This window comes from Amblyomma maculatum, chromosome 6 (assembly GCF_055883805.1).
Source record: "Amblyomma maculatum isolate TAMU_Amacu chromosome 6, ASM5588380v1, whole genome shotgun sequence".
Lineage (NCBI taxonomy): Eukaryota > Metazoa > Arthropoda > Arachnida > Ixodida > Ixodidae > Amblyomma > Amblyomma maculatum.
In genome coordinates this window covers 55,894,292-55,912,345 of record NC_139349.1, presented here as the reverse complement: position 1 = coordinate 55,912,345, position 18,054 = coordinate 55,894,292, and the positions used below count along the sequence as shown (strand labels likewise).

At 43.7% G+C, this 18,054-nt stretch overlaps 1 protein-coding gene across 1 annotated transcript in view; it reads right to left on the bottom strand.

Annotated features, from left to right (window-relative positions):
- Positions 1-17,898, bottom strand: part of LOC146185797 (uncharacterized) — a 57,821-nt gene extending 39,923 nt beyond the window's left edge. Inside the window, exons 1-4 of the mRNA XM_084606736.1 lie at positions 17,850-17,898; positions 11,015-11,088; positions 8,775-8,849; positions 4,541-4,648 (exon numbers count right to left, since the gene is read on the bottom strand). Of these exons, the coding sequence (XP_084462862.1) occupies positions 4,541-4,648; positions 8,775-8,849; positions 11,015-11,081 (250 nt within the window). The 5' untranslated portion in view covers positions 11,082-11,088; positions 17,850-17,898. The remainder of the gene's footprint in view (positions 1-4,540; positions 4,649-8,774; positions 8,850-11,014; positions 11,089-17,849) is intronic.
- Positions 17,899-18,054: the final 156 nt, after the last annotated feature.

The window sequence follows — 18,054 nt, the reverse complement described above, 5'->3', positions numbered from 1 at the left end:
AAAAACGCGGTGATTACAAAAGCGCACGACACAGAGACGCCGACAACGCCGATGCAGCGACAAAAGAAGAGCAAAAAAAAAGAAATTGGGACAGAGCGCATCAAGCCAATGCGTTGGTCAGGTGCACCGGGGAAGCTTGCATGCCACGGAAATGGGAGGAGGACAGAGCAGCAGTTCCTTACACGGAGGAGGAGGGAAGTCGTAAGGTGCTGCTAGGCATGGCTGTTCTGAGGGAGAGCTTTGAGCGCTCCCCCTCAAGACCGCCCTTGGCCTAGGCAACTCGCGTCCTCTGCCTCTGTACAGTGGAGCAGTCCATTCTGAGGGTGCGCTGACTGTGGTGCGCTGCACTCTCCTCCCCTATTTGTTTTGTCCAAGCCCTCGCATTGCGGTTGCACAGGCATGCAGCAGCGTTCGTGCCAGTATCTTTCTAGCGTAGTTCTCCTAGTGTGCCATCATCGTTGCAACAATCTTGCTGGCCTTGGATTTTCCATGAACAGTAATGGAGGTTCCTCCTCCAGGAAGCGCAGCACAGCCGGTGCAGAACAGGAGGTGAATGGCAATACCGTTAGAAGTTAAGCGGAAAATTGTATGTGAGCACAAGGACAGCATAAAAGTGTGCAACTTGGTGCGTAAGTAGGGCCTGACGCAACCGATAGTATCGACAATCATCCGTAACGCATTCAAGATTGAGAACGAAAGCAATGCCAGTGCTGCCCATGCAATGGGCGACGGCCGGAAAAGGGTTTGACACAGGGCCTACAAATACATAGAACAGGCGCTCTATTAGTGGTTCTTGAACATCTGTGCAGCGAACCTGCTGATTAGAGGACCTATTTTAGCGGAGAAGGCGGAGCACTTTGCATACTTCCTGCGCAACACCGATTTCCAGCCTTGAGGTGGTTGGATTCAGCGGTTCACGGAGAGACATGAAATTGTCTACAAGGAAGTCATGGGCGATGCAAGATCACTCGATGTCAACACTAGGCAGAAATGGCTTGCGGAAAAACTGCCCTGCATCCGAGAAGCATATTCAGACCGGGACTTGTACAATGGGAACGAGACTGGGATGTCTTTCCAGATGCTACCGTCAAAGACGCACATCATCAAAGGCGATCCCCTTAAGGGTGGCAAGCAAAGCAAATTGTGCATGACCGTTTTCTTGTGTGCCAACATGGATGGGCAGTGACAAGCGCCCCACCTTCGTCATAAGGAAATCAAAGAATCCCCGCTGTTTTCGTGGTGCCGCTAGGATCCCAGTTCACTACCGTCGTAACGGGAAAGCATGGATGACGTGTGAACCTTTCCGCGAGTGGCTGACTGAGTTTGATCAGCAGAAGAAGCGTAAAGGCAGGAAGGTGGCATTGGTGCTCGACAATTGCACTGCGCACCAAACAGCTCAGAAGCTCTCGCATGTGGAAGTTTTTTTCCTCCCACCTAACGCCACTGCAGGCTTGTAGCCTATGGATGCAGGCATGATTGCTTGCTTCAAGGCACTGTATCGCCAACTTGTTTTGAGCAGGCTAGCACAGAATCTCAACATTTTTGCCTGAGAACGCCGAATGGCGCAAGAATTGATGATCTCGCTTCTGATGGCACTGCAGTTTATTTTTGGAGCACGGGCAGAAGTAAGCTCCTTCACCATCATAAACTGCTTCTACGCTTGAAATTTAATGAGGAGTGAAATACCAGTTGTTTTAGGAGCAACAATGGGAAACTCGGCACTGTGAAGCATTCTGCATGGGTGCAGGGTCTTCACTTCAAAGAGCACCGCCACTTTCTTAGTGCAACGCCCGCAGAATTCTTTGCAATATTTCTGCGCGCTTAGATGAAAATGCTTGTCCTATAACAATACCAGCTAACACTGCTCTTCAAGGATTAAGCACATTCCGCATTTTTGCACAGTGGCAGACACAGAAGTGCAAGAGGGAGTGCTTCCATCAGGGGTGGAAGCAGACTTGAGCATTTTGGAGCAGCTTTGGAAGCAGTAATAAGGCCACTTTGGAGCAGCAAAATGAGAGATTCGGAGCATTTGAATTATGATTTGGAGTGAGTTTCTAAAGTCAAATGCCTTTGATAATTACAGTTCTCTCTTTATGAAATATAAAATCTTATCTCATTCCTTTTCATGCCAGTTCAATTCCTTTCCAATTTCGCATTCATCTCTGACAAGACAAGCAGCCAAAGCATGTAAAGATGTTAAACACAGGCTGACCTCAGTGAGAACTTGGAACAGACTAGAAGCAAACGGAACGCTTACTGGCGCGTTTCATAACTGAGCACCTACTCTGACCTAAAGCGTTTGCCTATTTTGACTTCAAATCTCTAGTCTACTACTTCGATGTGCTCAAGCAGTGCCATTAATTTAGAGTTCAGATTAATGGGCACGACATGTTGTGTATATCCTTTTCGATCCAGTGTCTGTGCTGATAATTTCCTGAGCACTGGTCAGTAGTACCTTCAGGAACGATAGATGACACTGAACGGCAGCCTTTTCATTCTTCAGCTTTTTGACTTCACTGCCCCCTGCCAATAGTTCATCATTCTTTGCTTGAGCATAGTTGGGGCTCACTTTTACCATCTCGGCATAGGCCCTGTGTGGCTTTCGACCAACACTCTTGAGAAGCTTCCTAGTAATTGACACCTTTGGCATACCAATGCATAATGCTTCAAGTCTGATTTTATCTGCCGTAAGCCTGACAAGCTTGTCAATGAAAAAGAGGCTCGATGGTGAAGCCTTGTTCTCACAGCAGAACCATTAGAATAACTCAAGCAGTTTCTGCAGTCATACAACTTTCCTAATGGCTCCCAGCAGTTTGCACTATCTGCCTCACTTGCTGCTGGGAGGAGGTGCTATGTTACATGCACAGTGCATTTTTTTTTTCACAATTAATTCCGTCGAATCGCCAGAGGCTCGTACTAAATTTGCTTGTGAGAAATTATTTATTATGCTCCATGCTTCCCTCCTTTACAAAAATTTGATCTGTATTAAGCCCAGTGCAATATGCATTATATCTTTGCCCCAGTGCTGTGACATCCTGTTTTCTGCTAAATTTGATGGCAAAACCTCGAGGCAGCCAGTTTGGAGCAGAATGGAGCAAATGGAGTAGCACTCCACCCCTGTTCCATGTCCTCGTGCTTCATACTGGCCCATGCCGATGACTGGCCTCTGTCCAAAAGAGTGCTGCGTGCAATGTTGTGAGGTTGGTACATGCGAAAAGATCCATCCTCCACGTCGTTTTATTGGTATCCGGCAGTGTGCCACGTACCACACGTCAAGTATAGACACGGTGCCTTTGCGGACGTCATTTGACTCTTCCAACGATACAACGTGCCATCATGCATGCGCTGCACAGTCACGTGACAAGACAACGAACTGTAGTGTCTTGCGAGTAGCACACTGCTGGAGCTCGTCCTTGCTGGAAACCTGACCAACCGACGATAGTTAGCCGTACAGCATATGCAGTACATGCCAGGAAGTTGGCATGACTGCTGGGACTACTAACGGCGCATGCCTATCACCATCCAGCTATCCACCACAACTGAGAAAGTTGGCGCGGTTTTCATTTCCTCGTAACCCCTACCTCTCCCTTTAACACCCGAAGAGACGATAACCTTAGCTAAACATGTAGCCAAATGCAACATGGGGAAAACCATAAATTCAAACAGAACACTGCATGCACTGCCCAACAGCATTAGAAAACATACCTGTGGATATCAGTGATGCATTCAGGCCATTACTCAAATTACGAAAAGTGCACATATTTTCCAAGACTAAATGACATTTGCTTCAGAGATACCTAAACATACAAATAGTATGGAATTTTTGTCTTTATGCCAACACGGCTAAAGGTATCAGCACAACCAAAAATATGGGCGAAAGGCAGTGCTATGTTTACTTAACGAGCAGTTTCCAACTTGCTGTAGATGAGAAAAGTTTTCAACAATGCATTAGTTTCCGAATACAGAAAAACCAAATTAATCGGAACGTCAAGAGAGGGGAAGAACTGTCTGCATGGTCCAACAACTGAATCACCAAATGGCTACAAAAAATAACTTTCAAGAAACCATTCTGCACTGCTGAAAGTTTAACCAATCAAGCAAGCAAGTAATGGTTGCTTGCTCACTTGCTTAAGTGAAAACTGCGCAGAGGATCCCATCTGGCTGTACTACACCCCAAAGGTCAGATTTGTGTTCTATTTTTTTTTCTTTTATTTCTTTTTTTTTTTATTTTTGACAGCTGCTACGTGGTCACGTTAACAGTGGAGATTCTCCATCGGTGGCAGTGATTATGTAAGGAGTCTTCCCCACCCAAGGAATGAGCAGCTTGTGATAACAAATTTTCAAAAGGGGGAATGCAAATTTTCACTGGAAGGATGAGACACATTCTAGAAGAAATTTATAGGATGATTACAAGTGTAAGATTTCAAGTGGTAGATGTGGCGTGAAAGCAATAAATTTTTCAGACGCCGCAGCCCTTACTTTCTTACTACACCAAAGCAAACATACTTATCGTGCTTCAAGCCCAGGCAGTGCTACTTACCAACAGAGAAGTCTCCCCCCTGGATCATGAAGCTGCGAATGACCCGGTGGAACTTGACGCCCTTGTAGTGAAGTGGCTTGCCCGTGGTCTTGCCTATGCCACATTCTCCTGCAAATTGCAGTAGGAAAGCGATTGACAACCCCAGCAGAGACACCATTGACGGCAAAGCAGCCTCGCCAAGCTCATTATAATATTACTTCAGCAATTTTCCCACAACACACCTACGCTGTGGCCTGAAATAAATGTAAGTGTGGTCGACCTTGTCCGGCAAGCAAAACATATCTCACATACACAAAAAAGTCTTCGCTGCCAGAAAACACCAAAGCCAAGCGCAGCTGTTGCCGAGTCCATGCAAAGCGCAACTGCTCTCACAAATGAGAAAGACCCTAATGACAATATTAAACAATAGATACACTACAGTCCATTTATTGTAAAGTGACTCGGACTGGCAAAAATCTTTACTATAGCAGGGTATTTACTGCTGTAAAAACCTGCGTATAATATGTACCCCCGTATAATACGAGGTGTAACTTTGGGAGAGCGAAAATGGAAAAAATTTTTTCATCCGCATATAATGCGAGCGAGAAAACATTAACAAAAGCATTTATTTGAACTAAATTTATAAGGACTGCTCTCGCTGGAAGCCCGATGCTGATAAACACTGCATAACAAGACCAGAACTGCAAATTTACGCTAAACTTTGTTCGGATCCGCACATAATACGATGCAGAACTCAAACATGATAAAATAAAGAAAAAAGTCTCGTATTATATGCGTGTTTTTATGGTATATCAGTTGTTGGGGATGAAATGACCCTGAAGATGCTGCCTGGTAACTAAATGACTACAGCGTAGACCGCTTAAAACGTAGGACGCGGGGGCTGCGAAAATCCACCAGGGTGTCTACCAAGCTGATGTTTTCGAATTCCCTGAGTGACACAGTACTTTGTTCTATGCTAAAACGAGTTGACACAATGCTGCCCTGATGGTATCACAAACAACCAATTATTAAACAAAACATTTTTAATGGTAAAGAGCAGCGTTTTACTTCACATAAAAACAAAACAGAAGGCAGACATCAGCAAAATGCATAACAACCTGCCTATCGGACTTGGGCGATATTTCAGACTTCATATTCATTAACTGTCATGCGCCTCATAGGAACGTGTGAATTTCCACGGCCGATATTTCAAACTCCAAGTTAATTTTCGGACCAAATTTGGTGCCAGCAATACTGTGGAGATCATTTTTTTTACCCGAAGCATCGTTTTTGTGGCATGATACAGACGCCAGCAGACATCGTCACAAATAACTGGTATTGCGCGGCCGTGAAAGCAGCCGGACTAGCTTGGTTCTGTTCGGCGTTGCCATTTGGAGTAGTGGCAATAAGGAAACACTAGTCGTCGTCATCCTGGTAGCCTACAATGACCATGCAATCGGACTGAAAATGGAACATGAGCCCTGTCTGTCGCAGCTCGCTCCGACACTGCAGCCGTCACCCATGGGAAAAATTAGAGAGGGGTGGGGGATGGGGGTTATTTACGGAAGCTGTCGCTCCGCTCGCCTTTTTCCCCGTGAGTTTCATCTCGCGGTATTTGCTAGCCTCGTTAACCATTAAAACTGAATGTTATCGCATCGCGCGGCGCATGCATTAGTTTGCGGCATAGCGTGACCTGCAGGTGTGTCACAGTACGTTGTAAAATAGCATGAACACGATGAAAGCATGACTGGTCAAGATATTCTAACTGGAGTATTATAATGGTTACAACTTAGCACTTTGGCATGATCCGTTTCTGCGGGGTACCACTGCCCATGAAGTGACTTTGAGCGCCAGTTGCACGCTCCCCAGCAGCGTGCACGCCTGCCGTGTCAGCCACAATCAACGCGAGCATGTACCGAAGCTGATCACAGTAGCAGACTGCGCTATGATATAACTGCTATAACTTATTTTATTGATATAGTATAGACAAAAAATGGGCAGCAGCAAAGTTCATGATTCGTAAAGCTGTTCCTTCGCAGAAAAGTTATATTTTTTCAGGTTCACAATAGGGCGCGAAACCATAATTCACCTCTCCCAAGCAGCGCCGCCTACATCGCGTACTTGCATTCCCGGTGACAGAAATGGACGCTTCCATCGAACTAGTAATATCGGTGCGCAGGGAGGAAGAGTACATTTGGGACTTGCATTGCTTCCACTGAAAATCGGAAGCATCGCAAATTCTTGCGATGTTTTCTGCCACCTTGTTAGAGCTGTCTACTGGGAAAAAAAGAAAACAAGAGGAGGCAGTGGCAGCAGAACAACCCATGTGCGATCTGTAGTAAGTGCGTGCTCTGCACCCAACCAGAGCACTGGGGAAGTGTCCAATTTCAACATGCTTCAAAAGTCAAAAGCCCTGTGCGGCGCAGCAGTGCTTTTTTCCACCTTGCTGGGATGGTACTGTACTTACACTTGACAGCACAACACGGGAGGCCGGTGGTCGCTGAGAGGATGCACAGCACAGTATTGTACAACCTGTGCAATGATAGTCCGCTTTTATCGCGAGTTTAGTTCCCTCCGAACGAAACTGGAACTAATTTTCTCTGATATAAGCATCAATTCCCCCGAGTTTCTCATAAGTTTTCCCAGGCTATCCAAATTCTCTGAGAATTCTCAGTTTTCACGGTTTTCCCTGTTGGTAGACACCCCTTCCAAACTATAAGCCATACCGCACATAACCAAAACGTTCTTCTCTTCAGGACGAAATATATGCCAGACTGGTATACTTATTTTTCAAACACGCTTCACAAATCGGTGAACAAAAAGCAGCACACTAAATCTGCTGCAGGCTTAGATTAAGTGTAGCATACCGCACGCAGCAGAGCCAAAGAATCACTTAGCTCTTTTTGTTTCCAAAAAGAATGCGAGGCACCTTGGAATAATACCTTTTGGTTGGAAAATATGCCTTGCAGTGAGGCTGACAAAGAAATACTCCTTTAGTGTTTGTGCACTGTTGCAGCCACCCGCACCGTATCTCTGCGTTGCTTCTGTGGGACCACTCTGTCATTGTGAAAATGCCACCTTGCGCAAATCGTTAAGCGCAAGTTGTAGGAAGCTAACCGAGCATCTGTTCCAGCAGCGCCCTGACATTTTACGGTTTGCCATCACGCGAGGTGGTGTTGCTGTTGCGCGACCAAACTTGAAAAAAAAAGACATAATCGCAGCGAGCGTTCTTGCTTAGCTTTTTTATAAGAAGAGTGATGTGCGAGTGAAGGAAAGCATTAGAGATGTCATGGCGAGAAAAGGTGGTGCTACCCAGTAGCATGGAAAGAAGAAAAGTGAGGGAATGACAGAGATAAAAGAGTAGCTATTGTACAATCTTGTGCAAGATAAAGCAATATGTGATGCCAAAGGAAATGAGCAGCGCACATGCCCGTGTGGAGCGTGCACTTTTGTCGTGCCATGAACACATAGTGCGATGTGCTAGGCCACGCAAGAAAGTGCACTTTCTGTTCCGTGCTGACGACGTGTGGATTTTAAAGCTGCACTAAAACGGTGTTTCACTTTGGGCAACTGCATAATAAGCGGTATAACTTTACATCAATTCCTATGAAAGACAGACCAGTGGTCAATGAAGACCGCATTATAACATATCCCACACTATAAAAGCTAAGTTGTAAGTGGTCTCCACTGTACTTACTAAACACATCCGGTCGCTTTATTAAAAATACCCTAAAATACTTTCCATCCTTCTCTTATCGTCTCCACACAATTTTTTTTCCCAGTTCTTAATTTTTGTTTCTTTCCGTCTTGTGGAAGTACTTCTTCAGCAGCAAACAAAAAAATGAAATAACTTAAAAGAAAAACAAAAATTACAACAGTGCCTGCTAAGTGATAAGTAAAGAGGACCCTAGGTCACTGACAGAACCCATTAACGTTATCACATTATAGCCTTAAGCCGGAATTTTCCGCATTGGTTCCAATTATAATGTGAGATGCATTCCGATGCAAAATAACTAATGAAGAAAAAAATAACAAATGATGTTCATGAAACCATGTTGATATTGCGTCCTTCATGTGATGAACAACAGAACTTACCAGGCACTTTGTTTACATTTTAGGTTCACAAGAAACAAAGTTATGGATAGTTTACGCAACTATGTCTTAACCTTGAACATTACAGTCCAAAGAAAAAAAGAAAGCCATCAAAAATGAAAGGAATTAGTGCTTTTTAAGGGTTATGTAAACATGCACAGACCTGTGCAGAGGGCCCGGAAGTTCTCACAAGTGATGGGACAGACGTCAGCAAACAGTTCGAAGACTACTCTCCCAGCTGCAAGAAAGAACATACACAGCCACAGGGGCCAGGCTGCAACAGCACTGCACTAAATACCTCTGAGCTCATTCAAGTGCCATGGACTCTATTTCACACATTGAACCCACAATTTGTATAACCAAAGCACAACTAAAAAAAAAAAAAAAAAAAAAAGGAGAGAAAAAACATGATGGCCAAGGAGACCAAACTGTATAAACGCAGACGTGGACACTATAATGTAGGCACTGCAAATTATAATCCACGCCACCTGACCAGAGAAATCGGGTGACATGCCAAAAAAAAAAAGCACTGCACAATCACACGCCCTAGTGCCTTTAAAAAAAAAAAGTGTTTAACAATTATCACCATTACAGGCACCTTTACCAGCTCTTTGAACAACAATCCTTTTCCATTTAAAGAGACTATGAAATGGCATTTCTACAAGTGGCCTGATGCACAACACACACAACTGTGCAGCAATAGTAGCAGCTGCATCCTTTTCCACAATTACATTGTTTCCATACATCCCGACGGGGAGGCTGCAGCCACCCAACCATATGGTGCTGGCCCGTCACTTTCAAGCCTGTCAGTCGACACATAACATGGCCAGTCAATACATAAGGTCAGCACACAGCTGACATGATATGGCATGCATCAGTTTTTTACATGAAAAAAAAAAATAAAAATGGGTAAGCGGATGACAAGTCTGGCAAAGAAGAAACAGCAGAACAGCTCCTTAACTGCTGTTGCTTACCTACAGGAATATTTCAGCGCAAATATTATGTGGCACAAAAGGTATTTCGGCAATTAAAACTGATTGCTTGGCTAGTTGGTGCATAGTCACATAAAAGAAAGGCTAATAGCGCAACAAAAAGACACCCACAAATAGACACTCTGGCTGCGTCTCGATCATACTGGGTTACAAACATCATAATGCACAGCAAGAAGCCAACATGCATTATTGTCATAATGTGCATTTGCTGATGTGGTCCGGTATTGACCACGAGTCAACACGTGTGCGGAACCAAAAACGTATCTCCACAAGTTTTGGCTCTTTGGTCCTGCAACAACATAGGGTGGGACAGCAGCACACCATGAGGTGCACAAAAGAGCTACCCCTATTACTTTCTTCAGCTGAAGCACACACTGACTGGGACAGCCAGGGAAACCCTCGCCGAGTGCCCAATCTATGTGGTCGCGCATTTAGAAAAATAACTCCAAGAACCGTCAATACGCAATGACATCTGTGAAAGCAGTTTTTAAATATTGGTAATAAATCTTTTCCTCTGTACTAAAGACTCCTATTTAGCCCCTAATCTTCCAAATCATTTTCTAGTCCCTTTAAAAAGGCTGAATTCCACAATATTTTGCTTTAGATCCAATGAGCGTTACCATGCCAATATGCTGTGCAGCCGTCGAGGACATGAAAGCACACGGCGTGCAAGAGGGCACGCATCGCATGCGCTTCTGAAACATGGAAAACACAATGCTAAGCAATCTGTAGTCTGTGCTGGCGGTTGGAGTTCGTTTGCAGTTATGTAAAATTACAAGGTTGGCTCGGAAAACCCGTATATGATGCGTGCCCACTCGCAGAGGTTTTTACAAGCAGCAGAAAGCCGCCAAAATACCAAAACTTCAGCCGCCAAGGGTGCGATTTTGCCCGTTTCTATGCCAGTTCCGACTCTTGGTAATGGCCACCCTTTTTCTGGTTCCAGCTCCAAAGGCGACCACTTTTACGAATGATTCTTGAAGCACTCGCTTGAATGCCATATTTTGGTTTCAAGACTCTCTACTGATGTACTACTAGAAAATGGTTGGTTTGGTTTGTGGGGTTTAACGTCCCAAAGCAACTCAGGCTATGAGAGACGCCGTAGTGTAGGACTCCGGAAATTTCGACCACCTGGGGTTCTTTAATGTGCACTGACATCGCACAGCACACGGACGCCTTGCTTTTCGCCTCCACCTAAAAGCTGCCACCGAGGCCGGGATTCGATCCCGCGTCCTTGGGAACAGTAGTCGAGCGTCGTAACCACTGCGCCACCCCGGCGGGGTACTACTAGAAAATGCTTCTTTTACGGAGCAAAACATTTTATTGCAATTACCCTTTAGGCGCAAATAATTATAAGCATAATACAGAAACTGACTCTCTGAATCCCAGCTCAAAATTCACTGGGATGACTTACCAGGCTCACCCCCGATCTGCACATCAAAGAAGCAGCGGGGATTGTACCGTTTTTTCTCAATGGTCATCTTTTGCCTGCAAAGGAAATATGATGCAATATATCATAACTGCTAGAGATGTTATAAAAGTAAACAAATGTTAACCAGAGTCTGTTCTGCAATGAGTACTAGCCTGTGAAATCATTACATTTTCTATGAGCATGGCTCAGCTGCTGTGAATGGCTAATGTATGCCGTTTTACAGCACACAGTACGTTGTGAATAGTAACATTTTCATGAGAGCAACTGCTAGTGATCATAATAATTCCTGCTCTTTACTGTCCTTCCAGCGCGGAGGTACATCGTCTCACAGAACACTGTCAATAATGATTTTTCTCAAGAACTCGAGGCATGCTCGGTGTGGAGCTGAAGACGTTGAGGTATCAAATTTTTCACATCTTGTTTTTGCTCTGGAATGATGTGTTAAAAGAAAAGAAAAAGTGAATCACCATGCTGAATTACCCAGCAGCCAACAAAAAAAAAAACTGTTTTCACTACTAACTTTGTTCTACCCTGTAATTTCAGTTTCAGTAGCTGAACAATGCTTGCAATGCCACAAGTAGGTATCTGATCACGTGAGACACAGTACCTGAAATGTAACTGCTTCTGTGCCATTTTAATACACTCTAACTCTTTATCTGCAGAACAACAAATTACAGGAAGTGAACAAAGGACTGTTATACTGTATTTCTTGTGTGCCTTACGTCATGTGATACCTGCTCATGATGGCGGCACCATTGTCAGGCTGCTGAAAGCAGAACTGAAGTACTAAGAAATAAATTCAATTACAAGGCATTTACTGAGCATGGGTGGATTTCATGTAATGAATCATGTTTGCTAGTGCCCTGTCCGTCATTCAAAAGCAAGAAAACACTTTTTAAAAAGAATGTGCTGTCTCTACCTGTTAAAGGAACCAACCGTCGTTTCTAAGCCCCCTTTTTTTGGTGCAACAGAATGCTTGCTTGTTTAAGGTGTTCAATTTCATAACCATTTTGTTATAAGAACACTAGAATACTTATGCCTGGAATTTTTTTTTCTATAAGTGAAAACAACTTTTTATGTATCCCAATCATGGAAATCGTAATCAGCAAGCACGATGGCAACTGCACGCCAGCAAATGTGGCGTAGTATTGAAAACTAATAAAGATCACACCTGCCAGACAGTAATTAGATATATTTAGTATAGAGTAGCATTACTATTGGTTTCTGCACTCCAAGCTTGGTTTGGTTTTGTCATCGAAGGGTACACTGGGGAATGTAAACTATGCTAAAACATGATAAACATCACCTTGAAAGGAAGCAAAAAAAAAAAAACCCTATTAAAACGAATCAGTGTTATTCTACCAAGGTGTGACCACGTGGTGGAAAACTCATATTGGCAGGGCTCCACCCCATGATGGCCCCTCAGTCTGTTTACTGCAATTTTCAATCCCAAGTTAGCTTTGTTGTACGCTTTTGTAGGGCTGAACGTTTCACAGCAATTCAGGCTAGAAGGGGTACCATGGCGGAGGTCTCCAGACAATTTCGACCACCCAGAGTTGTTTAGCACATCCCAACATCGCACAGTACACGAGAGCCGTGCATTTTGCCTGCAGCGAAACACGGTAGCCGCAGCCCGGATCAAAACTCAGGTCACCTGGATCAGTTATCCAGCGCCTTAATGACTTTTAACATTATGAGTCCTTGTTTCTTGGGCACTGTGACATGTTTTCAATTCAAGTGGTCACGCATTTTAAATATCACATGGTCTTATTCAACCTCTTGCACAACATGCAAGTAAAGAACACCACAATGTGCTCTTTATTTTTACTTTTTTTTTCCACAGTCAAAAATACTTGTGCAAGGTTTTGCCCCACTAAGCCAGCAAAATTTGTCCTTATTTTAAGTGGGGTTTCAACGCCTCAATGCGACTCGAGCAATAAGGGATATGCCACACAGGAAGGCTCCACATTATTTTAGAAGGCCGGGAGTTATTTACTAACTTCGCAATATGAAATATTTGCTATACAAAAAATGCATTTTTCGGCAAAGGCTATTTTTTTAATGGCTTTGGTAGAATGTCTGAATTAGAAAGTAAATCTCTTGCCAAATGTACACATCCAACTTCCAAACAGGCCCAATCATTCTCTGGGATGCATACAGTTGTTGAGACATGCCGAAACAATACATAACCTGCACTGTTACTGAAACTTTGGCAGCTACAAGAGTCTGACAACGACCATTGCAAGAAAAAGCGCAACGATTCAAGCACCTAACTACAAGGCCTTCAATCTGTTTAGAATGAGTTGTGTACTTTACTTGGGTGTGTATTCTTGAAAAGGCACATCACACACTGTACTGTGTGTCAAACAGCCCTGACTAGCAGCTGAAACCTTACCCATGTGCTTTAAGATGATGAATGGGGGAGATGACGTATTTACATAAATTTAACGCGTTTTTTTTCATGGTTTTGGCTCTCAGTCTACCCTCGCGTTATAATCGAATCCCGCGATTCGGTTGGCCTAAAGCGGTGCCGGGATGCAGCCATATTGAATTTACCACCTTTCTGTTTCGGTTTCCGCGGTTTTATGATGTTAAGTTGGCAACGTGGGTACCAGGAAAGCCAAATCAGCCAAATCCCAATCCATCCAAAGTCAAAACGTTTCGCTTTTTGTTTTTGGGCTCAGAATCTTGTTGTCCCCTTGATTACGTGCTTGTCGTATCTTTCGCAGTGAATTAGCACATTTACTTCTGCTATCAAATTAAGCATGATGGCAACGCGCCATGCACAATATAAAACGCTTGCCTAAAAAAGCTATTGTGATAGCAGAAAAAAATCGGAAATTCTGCGGCAGTTGACGGCTAGACACTACTAATCTACCTTACACGGGTGGCAGATGCAGTGGGAGGTGATTTTTAAATGTGAGCCTGACCGCGAAGGCTTCTGAATCATCTGGGAGGACGAGAGTGAAACGGAAGACTCTGTTTCCAAGAAATCGGCACCCGGCAGCGACGACAACGAATGAGCGTTTTTGATTAGACTGCAATTGCCATAATGTCTATTGAAGGTACTTTTTCAAGCAATTATCTTGCGTTACATTTGTGGTTTTATTTTTTTGCCACTGGGCAATATGGAAAGTCGCCCCTCGCGTTACATTCGCGGTCGCGTTAAATTCAAGTAAATACGGTAACATGCAAACAGTCTCATGAAAATATGCATTTGTCTAATAAATTTCTGTATTTGCTCTAAACGTCCCCTACATATCTGGTATGAGTTTATATCAATCAAGGAGGGATCAACATGTACAATTTGGAAACCAGCCTTATTTCGTTACGCTATTACTGCCGCCGTCGTTTCTATATATACACAGTAAGTGCAGAAGATATGTGATCTGCATTACGCTATAATATAAGGAGTCCTCTTTTTCGAAATGAGCCAGATCCAGAAACATATACTGAGTCAAATTTCACTGCAATGACAAGCCTGTGCGTCTATCCTTTCTTTGAAAATATGGCAATAACGAAAGTTTCCCCGTAGCACTCAGAAAATAAGTGCTCAATTTCTGTCGCATCGAAAAAATGAGCCTGCTCAAGCCTTATAGCTTGCATTCTTTCCAGTATGGCTTCATTTAGCCTTTCTCGAGTTGTACTTAACGATCAACTGCAGAGGCTATGAAGACAAAGTCGAAGACGTAAACGCTAAGGATGATAATTAATGGATCATTAGCCCTGTCACCAAGGGAGCAAGAATGCATTTCTGCTACCTTCAGCTTTAAATTATCTAATTGGGCTGGTTGACATTGCCCACCTAGGTTCATTATTACTGAAGAAATGGAAAACACACAAAGACAGCACAAGACTGAGCAAGTCATGGTCCTGTTGTTTTGTACACTCTCGGCACCTATCATTTCGATATGAATCACCAACCTGGGATGCTGCTTCAAATCGGAATAAATCTGAGGCCCTATCCATTCTAATTAGTTTACTTCTCAGCTGCCAGACTGAGAAAATAACAAAAAGGGCAGTCACATCTTCACTTGTGACAGAGGCCTGCTATTGAAATTTGCTTAATTGTATTGGTGACGCACTGCAGTGGTCCTGATTGCACACACTTTATGTTCTAAATGGTTTACTATTAACTTCACATAATAGTCACTGTTAAAGGGCCACTGTCCAGGGAAGGCCCTTTTAAGAAAAGGAGCCCAGTGTTTCGATCAGGTACCGGAGATAGTCTGTGCAAAATTCTACAGCGACACACGCGCCGCAAAGCATCGAAAATACAATTCAAAGCTCCCTCATGCTCTCCTTTGAGAAGCCAGCTTCACCGCTTCCTGCACTGGCTCGACCGGCCCCGATAATGACGTACGTACCGGGAACGACGTCCATTGGTCCGTCTCGCTAACTGACGGGAGAAGGATGGGTGTCTACCGCTCGCAGCGCGCTTTTCCCTCGCCACGGCCAGACTGAAACCAGCGGCCCGCGCTCCCTCGACCGTTTTCTTTTTTTTTTTTTCGCGCTCGCGGAGAGCCACGCCCCACCTCCCGCCAAACGCGGAGGAGGAAGGGGAATTTGTATTGCGGAGGCTAGACGACCTCGGGCAGGACAGTGAAAAACCTTTGCGAGGGAACGGAAGGAGAGAGGCAGGATAGAATCGGGTGATTGCGGTGGCTGTAACTGCATTATTAGTTACTCTTTTCAAAAACATTTTGCGGCCTTGCGTTCCAGGGGCGAAGTCTCACAGTCACCGGGGAAGAAAATATTTTCGACCGAAGGGTGGACAGTGGGCCTTTAAGCATTATTTTCATTTTATTTTATTTTTTTAAGTTTCAGAATAAAACTGGGTCAGGTTCACATCAAATAGAGCCTAATCCAAAGTTCACGCCTTCATATTGGTAAAATTATTTGGATACTCTTTCAATACATTGTGGCTTAGAGTTGCTCTTGCATGTAAGCATATAACACACCGCCTTGAATAGCGCTACTAAGATTTCTCAGACTAATAGCCACACTGGCACTTTTGACTCTAATTGAACTCGATCTGCACAGAGGATTTCAGGCACGATTGAAGCATCCGATGCTGCACGGGAATTTTCATCATTAAAAACTGGTCCTCATTTTCTGTTACTGCAAAAGTCGTGGTTTATCAAATCAGTTTTTTTCTTTGGCGACATAATTTTCAGCTGAAAAGGTTACAGCACTAGCTGGTGAACTTGGCAAAGCCTTCTTTGTATGCACAGACGAAAGAGCAGGGTGACAAGATTATTGTTAAACTAAGTTTCTTCGTAAAAGCAAGCAGAGTGCAATGAAAACGTCATGCATTTAAATAAATTTATCCAATAATATTTGTTTCTATTTCATTTTCTTTCCCTTTAAAGCTCAGCAGGAGTGATGGTGTTAACACCCTCTTTTCGATTGTGATTGAAAACCTTTAGCATACTTGGGAATCACAACTGAGCCAAGCAAGATAGTTCTCAACTGCACTTAAAAGCTGCCAGTAACAACTTCCCAATCTGCAGTGAGTTCGATGAGCATTAACCCAATGAGGATTGAAAGTGCTGTGCATCAGGGGTATAAAAAACTTTCACCTTTTCTTCAGTTTATGTTTTCGCAGTCTGGGCTCACTTAAAAAAAAAAGAAAAATTTTTTTAAAGCTATTGAGAAAGTAAAGGCCATGTCGCGGTGATAAGCTTGCAAATGCTACCTCCCAACGGCAGGGATTCTAACAGCCTATCAGATTTTCTATCTGCTGCATTTAACATTAAACTAACTGCCTATTGTCACAGTCCAGTACACTATAATGTTCACTATGACATTATGGTATCAAACGGCAATAGGCACAAAAATCAAATCAAGCACACTAAACTCACTATGCTAAACTAATGTTTTGAGTATGACCTGTTACAAAAAGCAAGAAGTGTTAAAAACGCCGCAAGAGCCACGCCGTGGATGGTCTATTTAATACCTGATCGTTGCCCGTCTAAGTATTGTTTGTGCGTATTAAAACATAATATCACTTATAAGCAGCTTTATTAGGCATTTGAAGCATCTAAGCTTTTTTTCCCATATCTGCAGCTGGTGCGTCCGCTCACACCGCCACACGAGTAATGTCGCAGGTTTCAAAATGACTGCCTCGACTGCTTGGCATGAACGATACATAATTTTCCTCCAATTAAACGAACTTCACGCAAAACCGATAATAATGCTGAAGCTAACACTGGCGGAACGCAACGAAGGCGTGACGTGCTTAGGTTTTGAAATAATCGCGCGCAACTCGTGACAGGGAGAAAGTTTTTATGACCTGAGGAATAAATACAAACACGCTTAGGATTTAAATTGCAATACAAGGTCAAGTGTTTAAATGGCACTCCACACACGGCAACTTAGCTAAAGAGACTTTGACAGCGCAGTTTTTACCGCCGGGTAAGCGAGTGATCAACGCCGGTGTGCTGGTTGCCGGCATCCGAGACACCGATCAAACCTGATTGTATTGAGCTCGTGTAGCGATGCTAAGACGTCTACATAACAAGCTCTGGCATATACGCTCACCATAATTTTATATGATGAGGCACTGCGGCCCTTACAGCAATTTTTGCGCTCTAGGAAGCTAAAATACAGAGCATTCACGCGTGCTTCGCAGCCATGTTGGAAGATCACAGCCGCACACTCAGGGCACAACAGGTACACCTCTCCGAGATCGACGTGCATGCTGCAGTTGCTTGACTTAAACAACAAGCAGTTGGCGAAGCCTTCAAGCGCGAAATGTAGCCTCGTATGAGACATTATTGCTTATCGGGAGTTTGAAAACAAGAAGAAACCTCACCTGGCATTAGAAAACTGTCGAGTACCAACAACACCCTCTGTTGCCAACGTCTCAAGCAAATGTCACAAATTCCCCGTCAACATCAAAACTTGAGCAAATAGTTAAACTTTTCTTTTACTAAAAAGACGCAATTTCAATGAAAACACTCAAATGCACTTTTCAGTAATTAATTAAACTCGCACTATTAAGTTCTAGTTAATAGTGC